General features: G+C 41.5%; 1 protein-coding gene across 1 annotated transcript in view; it reads left to right on the top strand.

The window, feature by feature from the left end:
• The window catches only part of MTNR1B (melatonin receptor 1B), an 86,395-nt gene extending 69,594 nt beyond the window's left edge, over positions 1-16,801 (top strand). Inside the window, exon 2 of the mRNA XM_042459160.1 lies at positions 15,090-16,801. Coding sequence (XP_042315094.1) covers positions 15,090-15,961 — 872 coding nt within the window. The 3' untranslated portion in view covers positions 15,962-16,801. The remainder of the gene's footprint in view (positions 1-15,089) is intronic.
• Positions 16,802-19,846: the final 3,045 nt, after the last annotated feature.

Here is a 19,846-nt window from a genome sequence, read left to right on the forward strand (position 1 = left end):
TTTTTGCTCTTTCCACCTACAAACCTCCCTGAGATGTGGTGTAGAAGGATGAGGAGGGAAGGGTGTGGGGTAGATGGTGATCTTTCAGGTACTCTCCCAAAAGAACAGATAGGGAAAGTCTGTCCTGGCTTATAAGGAACCGTTAGATATCCTGTTGCGAAGGTGGGCTTTCTAATTGGTTGGAGTGCATAGGAATCACTTTGTAAGGCTGATTTCTGCCTCCTTAATGATCTCTATTCAAACAAGCCCGTCCAGATGTTGAGTAGGCTTCAGAAGAAACATAGCAGTCTGTTGCCACCCCAACTGTGGGTACAACAAGCATAGCAAAGCCCCCTTATATGGAACCCTTCAAGCCTCCATTGGGACGGCATTCCACAGCTGGGGTGCATGGCTGAAAACGCCCTCTCCCATGATTTCACACTTTGTGTGAAATCATGGTTGGATACCAAAGGACGCTCCTCACCCAGTAGATTCAATCCTCCGGACGGCACATCTAGGGAGCGGTGCTCCAGAAGCCATAGGTCTTTAAGCCCTTGAATTCAGCGTGGGCAAGTTTCTCGCAGCTAGTACAGTTCTTTTCGACTGGTTGCCATCTCTCTCTGGTTATTCCCCCCCACCCAATTCCTCCTCGCCACTGACTTGTCCAGGTGAAGAACAGCCAGCCAGAAACGCAGAAATGGCTCAAGCAAGGAATCACGACAATGAATTGTAATGTGTCTGAATTCCTCCAATTAGTACTCTGCTGCTGATCTGCTGGGAGGATGTTAACAGAGGCTTTTATAGCCCTCAATGTATTTTATAGCCTACCTGCAGTGTTGTGATTTAGTGGCCGTTTATGAGGGTGATGGAGTGCTCCTCTTACCTGGCATGCCTGCTGGCATACTTGATTTCCATGGCTGGACTGTGCCTGTTATTTGGATGCTTCAGTCAGAGATCTAAGCCATCAGAAAGCAGAAAGGGGAGTTAAGTTATTACAGTTGTTAATCATATCTTATGGGCATTTGTGCCATGTGTCCTGGATGCCTGGGGCATGTTTGGATTATGCTGTGGATAACAGTGGAATCCAATATTGATCTGTCATTATGAATCATGGAAAATTCGTAATCAGCTCAAGTGTTATGGGGTGACTCCCTGTCACATGGCATATGATGATCTAACTCCTAAGCATCTCAGGTCCTCAACACATGGAAAGCTTAGATCTGTGTGAGTATATGTTGCTCACCTAGTTTCTTATGAGTTAAAATGCCTAGAATTCATATATCTTTTTCTGAGTAGTCAAAAAGGTGGTGATTTACCTTGTTCAACCTTAAAACAAACATGCAAAGTGGACTAATAATACTATCCTTATGTTGAAGATGTGAGGAAAGGTGCTGAAACTGAAGAAACAAGGTGCATAGTGTAGTGGTTTATGACTGCTGTGAGATTTAGTGGTATGTACAGCAGTTGCAGTTCTCAAGTGGGAAACATTTGTACACTTGTGTAATATCCTTCACAGCAAAGATCAAGTATACAAATGTTTCCCACTTACATAAAGTTTGTAAAACTCATAAAAGGTCCATTCTCTTTGCCAGAGGTGTCACTAGGGGTTGTGGGGCCTTCAAATTGCTCCATGTGGCAACCTAGTGAGGGCTACACTACTGGTCCCTGTTGGTCAGAAATGGATTGTCATGTTTGTCTGCATCCCTTTAAAACACTGAAGAGATAGTGTGAGTAGGGTGAGGCTCAGTGGGAGGAGAAAGGAGAGGCCCCAGTTTTTATTTTAAAAAATTAAAGTTTAAAACTTTTAAATGTAAAAAAATTTTTTTTAATTTTCTTTTAAAAAATCACATCTTACCAATGTGATGTTTAACCACATGAAACTACATACAGGTAAATACGTTTAGGCTGTGCATAGATATTGTAATTTAAAGTATAATTTTAATTTTACTATTACAGTTCATACATTGATATATGGGAATTATGATTTATGAGTAACATTAGTACAAAAAACATTACTAAGGATTCTGTATGGTGTGGTATGGGAGGAGGTCAGTGCAGGAAGTGACACCTTGAATTACTACACCAGATGACACCAACCCTAGTGACATCACCGCTCTTTCCCCCTACTGCAGATCTACATCTCAATGCTGCTTAGCTACGTTCCTATTCCCTCAGGACATACATTTCTGTAACCCAGTTCCATCAGCGTATGTCACGAACAGATTCCACCTGAGTCTCCAGCTTAGGCATTACTTGTGGACATGTTTCATTGAAATATCACCAATATAATGAATTTTTTTCAAAGCAAATTACTTTGCTTCAGGGTAGATAAAATCAGTGTATAATGACCCACAATTCACACACTATATAATACTGTATCTGTGATGTGTGTGTATGGTTGTGCTAGACTTCACCATGGGATGATAGTGTCCACAGTGAGTATAATATGTAGGCCAGCACCAAGGGCCAGCTCATACACGTTTAGCGTATGCAACAGAACTATATACAGTGCGCCCGCGTCATACACAGGTACAACATACACAGCCTTCTCCTTATGCTGAAAGCCACGTGCCAGAAGGGACAATGGCCCATGGCCCATTGTTTTCAATATCTATCTATCTATCTATCTATCTATCTATCTATCTACACATTGTATTCTGTTAACATCCTACTCCTGTGCATACTTCCATTGATGAGACTCACATCTACTGAGTGCTGTCATACATGGTGGATCTTGGAGCTATCTCATTCACAGGGTCACCATGAGTTGAGGTTGACTCAAAGGCAGTTAACAACAGCAGCAGCAGCAAGAATTTTGGAACTAGATTGGTCATTTGTCCTATTTACACAGAACAATCGTCTTGTTATGTGGTTGTTGGAGAACAGGCCTCTATTTTGAAAGGCAATTCAGTTCAAGTCCACTTGAAAAATATAGAATCTTTATCACTTTAATGATAACTAAAAAGAGCAAGGAAAAACATGGAAATTGCCCAACAACAGTTGTATCTTGATAGCAGAGATTAAGGAGACACACAAACCACCATGTCAAAGTCTTCCTCCACTCCACTTAGATGTATTGCATTCCAATTTAAATTATAGTAATGATTGTGAAATTGATTTTTTACATTTAAGTTAGCATTTGCAAATACACTCAGCTCTTTTTATACACTGATGTTTTATACACGGATTCAAGCATACACGGTTTGAAAATGTTCAAAAAAAGTATAAATTTCAAATATCAAACCTTGATTTTCCATTTTTTATAAGGGACACCATTTATGTCATTATATTTAATGGGACTTGAGCATACACGGATTTTCTTATCCATGGGGGATCTTGGAACTAAACCCCAGCGTATAACAAGGGTCCACTGTACTGTGCAAATTGAAGACCTCTTTGGAGGGATATGATTCAATCATATCCGGAGCACCACCACAGCAATATACTGTCTATTGAAGGGCAGATGTGGGTAATCTGGTGATGTATTACTGATCACAAGAAACAAAAAACGAGGCAAAACAAGGCATATTCTTTTGGATATCCCTTTCAGGAATACCAGTGTTTGCTTACATGTCACATGGAAATGTCTTCTCTGGCTACACCCTCTGCTGTCTAAAAAGGCTGGGTGGTATGCTACTCAAGAGAATCATAGAGTTGAAGAGACCACAGGGCCATCCAGTCCCACCCCCTGCCAGTCAGGAAATCAAATCAAAGCATCCCTGACAGAATGGCCATCCAGCCTCTGTAAAGACCTCCAAGGAAGGAGACTCATCACCCCTGAGGGTGCATCCATGTCGAACAGCCTTACTGCAGAAGTTCCTCCTAATGTTCAGGTGAACTCTTTTCCTGTAGCTTGCATCCATTGTGCGGGTCCTGTTCCTTGGAGCAGCAGAAAACAAGCTTGCTCCCTCTTCAATATGACATCCCTTCAAATATTTAAACAGGGCGATCAATACACCTCTTACCTTCTTTTCCAGGCTAAACATCCCCAGCTCCCAAGAAGTCGTTCCTCATAGGGCATGTTTCTAGACCCTCACCATTTTGGTCGCCCTCTTTGGACCGCTCCAGTTTTCTCAATGTCCTTTCTGAATTGTGGCGCCCAGAACTGGACAAAATATCTAGGTGGGGCCGGACCAAAGCAGAATACGTGGCACTATTACTTCTCTTGATCTAGACAATACTTCTAGGATGCAGCATAAAATAGCATTGGCCTTTTAGCTGCCGCATCACACTTTCAACTCATGTTCAACTTGTGGTCTACTTGGACTCCTAGATCCCTTTCACACGTAGTTTCATTCAGCCAGGTGTCACCCACCTATATCTGTGCATTTATTTTTCCGCCCTAGTGCAATACTGATACCTTACATTCTCCGGTTGAATTCATTTGTTAGCTCTGGCCCAGCCGTCATCATTCAGGTCATTGAATCTTGATCCTGTCCTCGGGGGTATAGCTAGTCCTCCTAATGGGTATCATCTGCAATTTGATAAGTATGCTCCCAATTCTGTCATCCAGGTTTTGATAAGATGTTGAATAGCACTGGGCCGCAGACAGAGCTGTGGGACCCCACTGGTCACTTCTACAGGATGAAAAAGGAGCCATTGTTGAGCACCCTTTGGGTCGGCCGGTCCCCCAATAAAGATCCATTTAACAGTTCCTTTGTCTAGCCCACATTTACAAGCTTGTTTGCAAGATGTCATGGGGAACTTGTCAAAGGCCTTACTGAAATCAAGATATACTAATCACACGCATTCCCTTCATCTACCAGCTGGTTAATTATCATAAAAAGAAGAGATCAGGTTTTGTCTGGCATGACTTGTTTCTCTGAAACCCATGTTGACTTTTTTGTGATTAGGCATTGCCTCTAGATGTTTTCAAAGACTCTCGTTTAATGACTCTCCAGAACTTCCTAGTACTGATGTCAGACTAACTGGACGAAATTTTGGGATACTCTTTTTCCCCCTTTTTGAAGTGGGGACAACGTTTGCCCTCCTCCAGTTGCATGGGATCTCCCCTGTTTGCAGGAGTTTTCAAAGATTATTCCAATGGCTCCGATATTACATTTGCCAGTTCTTTTATACCCTTGGATGGAGTTCATCTGGTCCCGAGACTTAATTCATTTAGATAACAAGGTGTCCTCTACATATCCTCTTACTTATTCTGTGCTGAAATTCCCTATTCGGTCCTCTGCTCATTATCGCAGGTTGAGCACCCTTTGCCTTTTCTGAGAAGATGTGGCAAGAAGTGTTGAGTAATTCTGCCTTTTCTCTGTCTTTGTTAGCATTTGCCATCTTCTCCACGCAGTGGACCCTACCGTTTTCCTTCTTCACTTTTGCTGCTGCGACATACCAAAAAAGCCCTTTTTATTGTTCTTAACCTCTCTAGCAAGCCTGAGTTCATTCTGCGCTTTAGCTTTTCTGACTTACCCTACACATGCCTGCTATTTCTTTGATTCTTTTTGTATTCCCCCTTTTCCATTCTTATACATGTTCCGTTTCAAACTCCAGCTCGGTTGAAAGTTCCTTAGTCATCCTCCCTGGTTTTGAGACACCTCCCGTGTTTCTTTCTCAGGAACTGTTTTGAAATTGTGCCTTCAGTATCTCCCTTTTGAGAAAGCCCATCCGTCCTGAACCTTTATCTTTTAGTATTCTGACCAGGGAATCGCCCTCAATACTTCTCTAAGTTAAGCAGTATTAAGATGTGGTAAGCCTAATATATGATGTTGTAATTAGACTATTTCACTTTTTGTGGTGGCTGCACCATCACAATGATTGAAAGTGCCCCCAAAACCTACCTTTTGAGCCATGCAGCCCCTCCAACAGTAGAATTTCAGAGGTGATGGAGAACAAGATGGTAAGTGATGACACATTCAGCCCTCTCTTGGTAGTGAGGCACTCTGTTTTCATTGCAGCATATATGTCACAACACACCCCACTATCAGGAGAGGGCTGGTTGCATCATCACTTACTATTCCACTCTCCAGTGCCTTGGAAATTTCTCTGCTGTATCACTTGGAAAGTAAGTTTGTGGGAGGGAAGCATTAGGAGATGCTGCTACATGACTATGTGGTCATAAATACACCTCCAATGCAAGTTCTCAGCCATTATTTCTAGGAAAATATTGGCATTTTTCAAGGTTGCAAATTTTCCTTGAGGTTTCCATTTAAAAATAATCTGTATAAAATCCATTTTTGGATTCAGTGCCATAATTTGCTTTGTCCATTTTAAACGAGACACAAGGTGGCAACAGAGAGTCATTATAATAATCTCACCTTGATTGATGCTGAATGAGATCCTGGGGGGAAGGAATGGAACAACTTTATCTGTGAATTTATAGCGATGATGATGATGATGACGATGACGACGATGACGACGACGACGATGATGATGATGATGATGATGGATGAGAAATTTTCCCATTTTGGGAATTTGCAGACATGAAAAATAATCTGTAATCTGTAGGCTTGCTACAGCTCATCAAGAATTAGAACATTGTAGACCACAGAATATTGGTTTGTGCACAGCAGGATCTCCATTGTGCACTCATATTCTGTGGGCATAGTGAGCACAGTTGTGAAGCCTTGTAAATAAACCCACCCAAGCTTGCCACAACCCAAACCATGTGGTCTAGTCTGCACTGCCAAAACAATGCAGCTTGCCACCACTTTAGCTGCCATGGCTCAATGCTTTGGAATCCTGGGATTTGTAGTTTGTTGTGGCACCAGAGCTCTCTGACTCTGCAAGCTCTCAGAGCTCAAATGTCAGTATTCCATGCACTGAGCCAATATTTCTGCAGTGCAGAATAGACCATGGCCTTCAAAGAATCTAGTAGTCTGTGTTGCCAAGTTTACTCTAGAAGAGGAACGGCCAAGTTTACTCACTGTGGAACTGCAAACCAACAGCTTCTTAGCCAGCTAGTAAACAAAAAATAAATTGCTTTCTATCCAGACAGCAGGTTCCATCTTCTAGGGCCTACACTGCAGAAATAATGCAGTTTGGCACTGCTTTAATTGCCATGGCTCAATCCTATGGAATCCTGGGATTTGTAGTTTTGTGAGCTATTTGCCTTCTCTGAAAGAGCTCCTTTGATATGCTGATGCCACAGCAAACTACAAATCCCAGGATTTTATAGGATGGTATCATGGCAGTTAAAACAGTTAAATTACATTGTTTCTGCAGTGCTCATCAGACCTAGAAGTGACTACTTAAAAAGCTTCCTTTCTATTATATGCAAACAGGCTTTTTGAAAGACCCTGCTATGAGCCTGCCTAGCTGTTAAGATTGTCAAGGAAAGCTCTTTTCTCAGCTCCGTTTGCACCAGAGGCATTGCTGGTGGGGACCTGAGAAGAGTTTGTTGGCTGTTCCAAAATGATTGAACACGAGATGCTAATTCATAGCCAGAAAGGTCCAGTGCCCTTTAAAATTAGGATATGATCAGATGCAGCCAGTTGAAGTGGAACCGTAGTGCTATATTTATGTAGTGTGAAAGGGCTCTCCCTTTCTCTTGGTCCCCCTCCCTATTGGTCTCCTTCCTTTCTGGTGTTACTTGGTCTCTCTTCTTGTGCCTAGTTTTTGCAACTAACCAGAAGAAGAGGGCATGGCACATGGAAAATTTTCATCCCTTTCCCTTGCTCAGGAAGGTATAAGGTAACAGGAAATAGTTGGTGAAAGGGCAAGACTGGGGTGTTCTGTGGTCAGTAGTAGCCTTCAGTTGGGGACAGGTTCTCAGCAGGTGCCACTGATCCCTACAGAGAGAAAAAAATTCAAACCCCCTTGCTAACTAAATACACGTTACACAAACCCCAAAAGTACAACCATCTGTGCAGGGGACTTTACAGGTCTATAAAACACCATACACCTTTAAATTCTCCTATGTATATGGTTATACTTTTGGGGAATTGTGTAACGTATATTCAGTTAGGAGTTATGTTGAGTTCCACAAGTATGACTCTGGCATGAAAACATTCTTGGATGGCACATAACCATTTGTCAGGGCCTTCAAAGTACTACTTTTTTCATTGGGACTGCAGATACAATCATGGCATGTTCCTTGTTTCACATCGTTGATAACACAATTTGTTGCACATTGTCAATTTTCAGGCAATAGATGATGTGGTTCCAGCCACATTTAACTATGTGAGTGTTGATTTACGTTGCACTAGCACAAGCTTGGCCATAGTCTCAAAAGCATATAGCTGGAGCTCTGCTGGATCAGACTAAAGACCTATGGTGTTCAGCTCACACTAGATTTCCCAGCCTATGTCTATCTTAGAGGGCCAAAAAACAGAGACTTGGTGACAGGGCTTCTGAGAAAAATTTTCCAAGGTGAAATAAGGCAGCTTTCATGCCCTGATGGAAGCTCCTAACAAAATTGAGGATTTAAGGACCAAATGAATGTTGAATCTTTAATTGGGTTTTTTCAATAAAGATAATGGTATAAACTGGAAGTTAAAGATAGGTAGCGAACATGACAATCCCCCCTCCTTTTTTTCATTCTTTTACCCCACGGCAAATGCTCTTGGAGAACAGGATCCCATCTTGTTCTATCAGACTTAAGAAGTTTTCATTGTTCAGATCTCCAATTCAAAGTCCACTAAACACTAAACCGTACCCCCCCCCAAAAAAAACAGTATAAATTATATGCTTTAAAACATTGTGCCATTTTGCTGCTTCAGTTTGGATTGTTGCTTCTAATAAAGAGTCAGCTCCTTTCCCAGATGAAAAATGTCTTTGAAGCTCTCTGCAAGCGATATAGCATTCCTTGTGGCTATTGCTCATTTCATGTTCAAACACTCAGTTTTTGCCACTTTACACTAGCAGTCCAAACACGGAGAAACAGAATGGTTCCCCACTTGGCAAAGGGGTCAGACATCCTTTCACCCTATCTGTTCAACTTGTATGCAGAACATATTAATAACAGCAGACTTGGACACAGAAGAAGGAGGAGTGAAAACAGGAGGAAGGAATATCAACAATCTAAGATATGCTGATGAGACCATAGTACTAGCAGAAAACCTCACAGACCTGGAACACCTACTAAGGAAGATCAAAGAAGAAAGTGCAAAGGCGGGCTTTATGTTGAACACAAAGAAAACCAAAATAATGACCACTGAGAACCTTCACAAGTTCAACCTAGGCAATGAAGAACTAGAAATAGTAAAAGAATTCCCTGGGATCAAACATTGATAGAAGTCTTCAGAAGAAGATTAAGAATGGGGAGGATTGCTATGAAAGAACTAGAAAAGATTCTAAAATGCAAAAATACACAACTGAGCACAAAAGTTAGAATCGTACAAGCCATCATTTTCCCTATTAAACAAAAAACAAAACAGCTTCATTTATATACTGCTTCATACTGAATTAGCAGTGTCTAAGTGGTTTACAACTGTAAGCTAATTGCCCCCAACAAACTGGGTCCTCAATTTAGTGACCTCTCAGAAAGGTGCAAGCCTGAGTCAAGCCTGAGCCCTTTTGCTGGTATTGAACTCGCAATCTTATGGTTTTGAGTGAGTGACTGCAATACAGGCGTTTAACCACTGCGCCACCAGGGCTCATATTACCATGTATGGATGTGAGAGCTGGACAGTTAAGAAAGATGATAGGAAGAAAATCAATTCACTTGAGATGTGGCGCTAGAGAAGAGTGCTGAGGGTCCCACGGACAGCCAAAAGGACAAATAAATGGGTCCTAGAGCACCACCTTGGAAGCCAAAATGACCAAATTGAGGCTGTCGTACTTTGGACACATCATGGGAAGGGAGGACTCACTTGAAAAGACAATAATGATGAGAAATGTGAAGGGAAGTAGGAAGAGAGGAAGGCCATATGCCAGATGGATGGACTTTATTAAGGAGTCTGTGGGTATAGGGTTGCAGGAATTAAACAGAGCAGTGGAAGACAGAGGGTCTTGGAAATGTCTCATCCATAGAGTCGCCATGAGTCAATATTGACTTGAAGGCCATTAACAACAACTAGCAGTCCAAACTTCAGGTGATACTGTGAAGTTTTTGTAGATTTTTTGAGGGAGGAGACCATCAGAAATTCAAGGGTTCTTCCTTGGCTCTCCAGGACTCAGACTAATGTACCAACCGAATCCCACTCTTATAGGTCCTGTCTAGTGATGACAGCTTGTGGTATCAGATGGAGCAGACTCTGGTTATGTTTCAAGGGGGTAAATTGGCCATTAGACATGGTACTTTATGTATCATGAATATGATATTTGAAGGGATATCATTTGAGGATGGAACAAACTTGTTTTCTGCTTCTCCAGAGACAAGGATATGGGGCAACAGTTTCATTCTGCAGAAAAAGAGTTTCCATCTAAACATGAGGAAGAACCTCTTGACTGTAATGCTGCCTTGGAGAGTGGTGGAGTCTCTTTCTTTGGAGGTTTTTAAACAGAGGCTGGATGGCCATCTGTCAAGAGTGCTTTGAATGTGTCTTCCTGCATGGCAGTGGGTTGGACTGGATACCCTTGTGGCCAATCAATCAACTCTTTGATTCTGATTCTAAGTTTCAACAAAGCTGTAACAAACAGCAAGTTGAACAAATGAGAACCAAAAATACACATACACTTTTCAGTGCCCTGAGAAACCTCTCCCCTCTTCTAGAACTAGAGAAGCAGGGCCAGGCCATGACACACAGGGCCAGGCTCTAAGATCTGGGGACCCTCGTTCACACTATGGCCAGCCAAATGTCTATGGAAGCCCACAAGCAAGACATGAATCTGCTATTGCTAACTACATCCTCCGTAGTATTTGCCATTATTAAATGACATTGAGATACATACTGCTTCTAATGCTGCAACGACTAGAAACCACTTGATAATCTTATCCTCCATATAGCTCTCTAATCCTGAATGTAGATAGTTCTTAATCTCATGCATTTTGAATGAAACTCTTTTCAGGTTTAGAGATGAAACCTGCTTCTTTTCTTTTCTTCTTAAAATCAGGGCAGGAACATTGTGTCTCAGCTATGTTCTGATGTCCCCATGCAGAAAATGAAATGCTCAATTTTGAAGTCATGGTAATTCCCTAAGGGTGAGAGGGGAAGTCAGAATAACTTCATATGCACCTTTTCAGGATTATGCCCAAAGTAAATGGAGCCTTAATTAATGTAGCTCCCCTTTCTTTGTATTATAGTTTAGTAAATGCATATGCAGTATTCTGTCATTTTGAAATATTAAAATATAGCCTTATGCAAAGCCAGCCCCAGTGGGGAAAAACAGAACACTTATCGCCAACTCATGTGGAACAAAATATATGAGGAAATGAGATTGAGGGAACATCAACAAAAATCTAACCAGCCAAATTTATTAATGACACACATTTGCATTAAGAAAGAACCAATGTTAGAATTCTCAACACACCGCAACTGAGAAGTGTTAATATCAAGAGGCAACAGGCTTGCAGTTTACTTGTTTAATCTTACAGCTGGTGATCAGAACAGTGGTGTCACCACATTTGGTGACACCCGGTGCAGGCATGGGGAGGGTTGAAACCTGAATAGGGGAGCAGCAGTAGCCTGACCTGCCCCCTCCCCTCCCCACTGCTCACCCTTTGTGGCTTCGTCGCTGGCCAGGCTCCCTCCTCAGGGAGAGAGCTGGGCTAGTGATTTAGTTACCATAGCCATCAACTCAGCTCCATCCCACCTAGTGGGGGGCTGCTGAGGGGGCAGCAGTGATGGCAATGACCTGCTCAACACTCTCTGCTGCTAACCCCTTGAAGTTTTATCACTGGCCCCAGGGAAGTAGCTGAGTGCTGACGAAGCCACAAGGGGTGCACTCACCCCTCCGCAGCCCTTGCTGACACCTCAGATTCCTGCCTGAGGATAGAGCCGGGTTGTGACAAAGCTACGAGGGGCACACTCACTCCTCTGCTGCAACAGGAGGAGATTCCCACCAGGGTGTCATCCCTCCTGTGGGGTGTCACCTGGTGCAGTCTGCACCCACACACACAGCCGGTCAGTGACACCGCTGGATCAGAGTACATGACCCTTTAGCTATTATGATCACTTTAAATGGGAGGTGGTTTCTTGTTCCCAATTTGGTTTAATTCTAGGCTTCCCTAAAAGTAGTTTTCAGCACCAGACGCTGGCCCTATCTTCACTGGCCAAATAAAATGTCCTCCCCTGTCCTCTGGGTAGGAAGACAGGATGACACAGGGCTTAATGCCCAAGTCTGCTGAAAACAGTCTGAATTATGTCTGGCCAATTCAGCACCAAACCCGGGGAATAACACCTTTGTAATGGATTTTAGAAACTCACTGTTTGCTCCAGATCTTCCCAGAAAATCCTGAGCCCCTCATTCCAATGCATTCCACTGTTCCGTCTGGTGTGGCAACATTACATCACTCATTCTGTGAGTAGAATGAGGAGCCCTGCCATGTTATCAATGTTAAATACCTTGTTTGACCTCAGAGTGAGTAATCCTCCATGGCAGCAGCCATGCCAGATGGTACAGTGAGATGTACATGTGAACATTTGCCAAGTGTTGGAACAGAGAGCCCCAGGTAACAGACATAGGTCACAGCACCTTTGCGGTCAGGATACTCTGCCTGCTTCTGGGGTATTCTGGCCCATGAAGACATCATCCCTCGCACATTTTACTACTGTGGCATGAGATTTATTGTGGCAAAAGAGACAGCAGACAGAATAACGCAGATAAATATTTCAGTGCTTTTGCTGATGGTTCCTCATGACCAATAGATGATCCCTTGGCCAGCAATCAAACTCCCCACCACTGGATGTATGGGAAGCCCTTGGCTGGGGTCTATGTTCTCTAAGACAAGGCCAATAGAAAATGGATTCCCAAGGGTTAAATAGTGGAGAAACAAACAAAGAAAACCAAACTGTGCAAGTGTAATTTATCTCACTCTCCTTAGCTATGAGAGCTACATTAACAAGTTAGCAACAAAGAAACGCTTCCTCATTCTATTTTCTGCTTCCTAATCATTTCCCAATCTCAAACTGTAATGCCAATGCAGACAGTATCCAACAAGGTCACTATTGCAAGTCAACTCTTTCATGCCATGGAACAGCTGCTGACGTTTGGCCATGATGCAAACAACGACTTGAAACACCATTTGCTTGGGGGCAGAGGCCCAACTCATAGGAGGGAATCATGAGGCCTTGCAATATTCTTGGACTGCAATTGCTAACATTCCAGATCCGTGCTTATGTTGACTAGGGTTGTTAGAATTTGCAGTCCAGACAGCATCTGAAGAGTCATACGATAATTTTTTAAAAAATTATATATTATTATAAATTTGCAAAGAGATCTTGATATGGCATAGTTGTTTGAGTGTTGGACTACTGACTCTGAAGACCAGGGTTCAGTTCCCAGCTTGGCCATGAAAAACACTGGGTGGCTTTGAGAAAGTCACACTCTCTCACCCTCAGGGGAAGACAATGGCAAACTTCCTCTAACAAATCATGCCAAGAAAACCCCATAACAGGTTCACCTTAGGATCACCATAAGCTGGAAATGACATGAAGGCACACAGCAGCAACAACAAAAGGATCTTATAGCATCTTTCAGACTAAAAAGACATTGTAACATAAGCTTTTGTAGGTTTGGTCTGTTATAGATTATTAATTATTGATTATTTCAAAACCAGAATTTTAACCAGAAATCAGCAGGGAGACCAAGGAGCTTGATTGGAAAGGAAACATGTTTATTTTCAGCTGCAGCATTGTTCCCAGAGGAAATTTATATTCCAAATTCTGGGACCACAATTCTAAAATGAACCAAGTTTTTATAGTATTTTGAACAAAGGAAACTACAAATCACATTTTCATTGGTTACACTGAATTAAACATTTACACCCTTGTATATTTATTGGATGTCCTAACATACGTCTCTCTCATGTGGGTTAGCCATCAATCAGTCTTTTTTCTATATGTTTTGTTTCACTGTCTCTGAACTGTCTCTTGTAGTACTTCCTTTTATTTGGGCTAGCAACTTAAAATTTGGAGCCATTGACAAATTGTTTACATTCCAAAGCAGAGATTTTGACATGACCTGAATCCTTCATCCTGACAAACTTTGCCCTCAATTCATTTCAGTACTATAATTTTCAACTCTTGGACATAAGTAAAATTCTTAATTTTAACCACCCTACCACAGTTCTGATGCACATTAGGTACTTCTCATTTACCAGGTACCAATGCAGCAGACATGTGGAACATGCTGTCTCAGAAAGTGGTGGGGTCTCCTTCTTTGGAGATTTTTAAACAGAGATGGTTGGCCATCTCTCAGCAGTGTTTGGATTGTGTCACGCTGGATGGAAGGGGATTGGACTGGATGACCGTTGGGGTCTCTTCTGAATCTATGATTCTGTGATTCTACATCTGAAATGCACTGGGTATGCCCATTGTGCTCTGGCATTTCCTAGCTGGTGTCTTGATATGCATCAGAGAGAACCCCAGTGTGCATTGATGGCCATTTCTTATCAGGCCAGTGCACATTACTCACTCCATTGGCTACCAACATACACGAGATGCTCCATGTTGTAATGTAGTATCAGTGTGTTGTGTTTTATGCCTTTAAGTAATTTCCAACTTATGGCAACCCTAAGGTGAGCCTATCATTGGGTTTACTTGGCAAGATTGTTTTGAGGAAATTTTCCCATCAATAAAAAGCAGCACTTCAGTGCCTCTTTATTCATGGGATAATTGTGCGATAATTGTGACAACACGTGACATTATGTGATAATTATAGCATTATTGCACGATATTAACAGGATCATCCCGCTATGCTCCTGTCTTTTTTACATGTGTGATAAAGTCCTAAGACATTCCAAATGCATATATAGATTTCAAAATTCAGCTTTTGGGACTCAAAGTTTTAGCTTTGGTTTATCCTTGCACCAACACCCATTTCTTAGCCTGAATTGTCTTGGTTGATCCCAAATAGAGTAGATGCATTGATTGTTAAGTCAACATATAGGTTGATACCACTGGTTCAATGAATCTACTCTTGTTAGAGCAACAATAGAATTCAAGCCCTGCCATGCCATTTTTCATTATCAAGTGGCATTTGAAAGTGTTTGTTTTCTGTGATTTTGATGACCAATGATTGTTTTCTCATACTTTCTCTTTCTCTTTTCTCCCCAGGTAATGCATTTGTGGTCAGCCTGGCCTTGGCTGATTTAGTGGTGGCCTTGTACCCATACCCCTTAGTGCTCACTGCCATTTTCCACAATGGCTGGACCTTGGGGGATATACACTGTAAAGTAAGTGGATTTGTGATGGGGCTGAGTGTCATTGGTTCCATCTTCAACATTACCGCCATTGCAATAAACAGATACTGCTATATATGCCACAGTTTTGCATATGACAAAGTGTACAGCTGGTGGAACACCATGCTCTATGTCTGCCTAGTCTGGGTGCTGACAGTTGTTGCAACTGTGCCAAATTTTTTTGTTGGCTCTCTCAAGTATGATCAGCGCATCTATTCATGCACATTCACCCAGACTGCCAGCTCCTATTACACCATTGCTGTTGTCGTCATCCATTTCATAGTTCCAATCACCATTGTGAGCTTCTGCTACCTGCGAATCTGGATCCTGGTGATCCAAGTGAGGAGGAGAGTCAAGTCAGAAATCAAGCCAAGGCTGAAGCCAAGCGATCTTCGAAATTTTCTAACCATGTTCGTCGTCTTTGTGATCTTTGCCTTTTGCTGGGCACCACTGAACTTCATTGGATTGGCTGTAGCCACTAACCCCTCAGAAATAGCACCCAAAGTTCCTGACTGGTTGTTTGTTGTGAGCTACTTTATGGCCTACTTCAACAGTTGCCTTAATGCGATAATATATGGACTTCTCAACCAAAACTTTCGGAAGGAATACAAACGGATCCTGATGTCACTGTGGATACCAAGGCTGTTTTTTCAGGACACATCCAAGGGAGGGACTGAAGTTCAGAAGAGTAAACCCTCCCCTGCTTTAAACAATAATGACCACATGAAAACCGATACCTGTAAATAGATGGAGGTTACATGGAAATGGTTGCCACTCTGTGTACTGGTATCATGTAGGTTTTAAGGTTGTACACTTCATTCCTGCTTTCCCTGTTCTGTGTGTTCCATTTGAATGACATACTATGACAACTGGAATCCAGTCTTCTCAGCAAAGTGCATTTGTTTACATGTTTATAAGTTAATGAACAGGTACCAATGTGAAGGCTTCAGAACTGAGAAGGAGGAGGAGGAAGGAGATAAATCTAAAGTGTATGTTTTTTAAAAATATATATATTTGAATGCCTGTAACTGGACCTGGAGATACACAGAGGACCAACCAATGTGTTGTTCATATTTGTAACTATGGCTCTCAGGAAGTGGAATCTTTGCACTGTTTTTCTTGAAGAACTAGGGTAAATGCTGTCTTACAAAATATATATCTTTGATTTTGAAAGGAAGATCAATGAAATCTATTTCAACTGAATGCTGGTTGTGTTTTGCACAAATGATGGAATCCTAAAAGAGAAGGATAATAGGGGAAATATTATCTTCACTCCTAAACCAAGATGTATTGTATCCAGGGCCCTCAGGATCAAAGGTCCAAGACCTTTTGATTAGCAGAATGAATGACATTGTCTACCGTCCCCTCCCAGGCTCCCCTGTTCCCCTTGAATTTAGCTGCAATCCTCACAGTGGGAGGAACGGAAAGGACTGTCTCAGAATAACATATTGTTATGAACTGTATGCTTATGTTGTGAATGAGTATGTATGTACACACAAATACGGGGAGGGGGGAATTGGAGAGCTGGATCGGTACAGTACATTTTTGGATTTTGGGGGGGGTATCTCTATGGGGTTTGTTATTATGATCACCTATAATCCAAAATTGGACATAAAAATTTCCTCTAGCCATTTTATGTAGCTACCTGCAATCTTTGAACAAATCCCAATTTTGCAATTATAGGTAACCTCCCTAATCCTATAAATCTTCCACTGAAGATCAAGTGGTATCAAAATTCTGTGGGAGCATTCTTATTTTCGATTATCCTTTAGTTAATCACTGACATGTCATCTAGGAACAGGTTTACTTAACAGCACTTTGATTTTTAAAAATAAAAAACAAAATATTTAGGACCCCCCCCCCCCCCGGTCTGATGAGATAATCCCAGCTTGTGATTTAGAGTTACTGTAGCAGGGATGTGAATCTTGGGTTTTTTCATTCTGATATGTGAGAATTACACATTTTAAAAGTTTTCTCCCTTTTCCCAATGGATAATGTTATCAGAATTCCTGCACACTTTTGGTGATTTTCCCCCTCCCCCACTTTGGGACTTTTTGCAAACAAAAATGTGATTCTGTCATTGAAAAATTTAATGTGCAATGAAACAACATTAGTTTTGTCCCCACTATAGCTACTGGTCATATGCTATGTCAATGAAGTTGCACAGGGACAAAACTGTTTAGGAGGGGGGAAAACATTGCTGTGTCTCAAGGGAACAAATATTCTTTACATCTCCATAGTGCAGGCATGGTCAAATCTAAAGAATATGTGGGCATATGGAAGATTTCAAACTGCTAAGCACTGAAACTGAAAATGGTTTGGGCTTCAGAACTAATTGTGTTTTTGTGTGGGCTTGTCGGTAACCCAACAGTCCACATTTCTGGTTGAGTGAAGGTGAGCCCTACATGGTACCCAAGGTGACTCACAGATAAAGTCAATTAAAAACTTACCAATACAATTTTTTTAAAAAAATTAAAATCATTTCATTTGAACAGTATAAAATGATGTTTAAAATTGTTGTTGTTATTGTGTGCCTTCAAGTCGTTCCTGACCCTAAGGCATTCCTATCATGGGGTTTTCTTGGCAACATTTGTTCAAAGGAGGTTTGTCATTGCCTTCCCCTGAGGCTGAGAGAGTGTGACTTGCCCAGTGGGCCAAGTTGGGAATCAAACCCTGGTCTCCAGAGTCATAGTCCATCACTCAAACCACTATGTCATGCTGGTTCTCTGATGTTAAAAATACAAAAGGTAAAACCATAAATAAACTCAGCAGGCACAGCCTCCCTGCCCATGATTACATATTAAAAGCCTGCTTACACAAAAACTGCTGGAGAAAGGAAAGCAGGGATCGAGGCGGCCTAGCTCCCCATAGAGGGAATTACAGAGGTCTCTCTCATGTCTTCACCAAGCATGTCTGGAATGGTGGTGGGACCAAGAGAAAGCCTTCCCTTGATGATTTTAAAACTCTGGCAGGTTCATGTGGGAAGATACAGTCTTTTGGACAGTTTGCACCTATGCCATATAGGGCTTATGACCAGTCATGACCAGCACTTGGAAATAATAATAATAATAATAATAATAATAATAATAATAATAATAATAATAAAGTTCATTTATATTTCCCGCCTCTCCCAAGGATTGAATTGTTCCCAGAAATGAACTGGTAGCCAATGAAGGTGTTTTAACAAGTGAATTATATGCTCCCTATAACTGGCCAGTGTTCTGCCTGCAGCATTGGGAGATGGAACCCAAGTCTAAACATGAAATTCATTAATGTTTTGTGTACACCTTATACATATACCCTGAAAGTAATTTTATAATTTCATACACAAAGTTGCATGCACAAAACCATCGAAGGGCAAAGGTGTCACTATCTTAGACACCCGTACGGATAATTTTAGGTTTTTTAGTATTTCAAATTTTGGAATTCTGAATAAGGGCAACTCAACCTCTACCTTGGTTTTCAAGCACATAGGAACCAGCTGGATGCTTTTGGGCTTCCCCTGGCCTCCCTGGGCAATACGTGGAGGTCCCAGAGGATGACATTATGGTTGTGCATCTAACTAATAGAGGCTTAGCCAAATTCTTCTTAACTGCCTCTGGCCTCTATTAGTGGAGCATAGGAAGGTGACGTCTGGAGCAAGGGAGATGGGAAATCCCCTTTTAGGATCTCAGCTTTTCTTTTTCTTTTTTTGTGCAAGGAGCCCTGGTGGCTCAGTGGTTAAATGCTGGTACTATGACCGCAAGGTTGTGAGTTCGATCCCAGGGCTCCAAGGTTGACTCAGCCTTCCATCCTTTTATAGGTCAGTAAAATGAGTACTGGCTTGCTGGGGACAATTGGCTTACAGATTGTAAACTGTTTAGAGAGTGCTGAGTTCATCGATAAGCTGTATAGAAATGTAAATGCTATTGCTATTGCTACATTTCTCTCTAATAGAGATGGACAGATCACATTTTTTCCAGATGCACTCATTGTTGTGTGCCTTCAAGTCATTTACGACTTATGAAGACCTTAAGACAACTTTATCACAGGGTTTGACAAGACATTTTTCAGAGAGTGTTTGCCTTTCCTTTTGCCTTCATCTGAGGGTGAGACAGTGTGACTTGTCCAAGGTCATCCAGGGGTTTTCTTGGCCAAGTGGAAATTTGAACTCTTGTTTCCAGAGCTGTAGTCCAATGCTCAATTTACTGCACCATGCTGGTTCTCATGCGCTCATTATAAATTGTCTACTTCTCCCTTAATCTGTGAGTTCTCAAAAACCTCATGAAAATCCCCATTTAAATATATCTAAATACATATTTTTGAATATATTTTCTCAGAGAAGATGTAACAGAATGCTCTATATTTTATTCAGTATGCCTTGTTAAATGTATTTTGTACTCTTTAGAGCCAAAAACTGCACCACAAAATTTGGAAAAATCCAAAGTCCAACTGTTCCAATTTATACATTCATCCAGAAGATGCAAGTTGCAGTTCACATCATAAACATCAACATCTTCAAGGATCCCTACATTCAAACAGTCATGTATATCCCACTCCCATGACTTTTCATTATATAGAAATTGTTAATGAAAGGGGAAATTATTTCTGATACTTTGAAAAAGAAAATACTATTTTACAAGTTTTTGACAG

The sequence above is a fragment of the Sceloporus undulatus genome, chromosome 3 (genome assembly GCF_019175285.1).
Source record: "Sceloporus undulatus isolate JIND9_A2432 ecotype Alabama chromosome 3, SceUnd_v1.1, whole genome shotgun sequence".
Lineage (NCBI taxonomy): Eukaryota > Metazoa > Chordata > Lepidosauria > Squamata > Phrynosomatidae > Sceloporus > Sceloporus undulatus.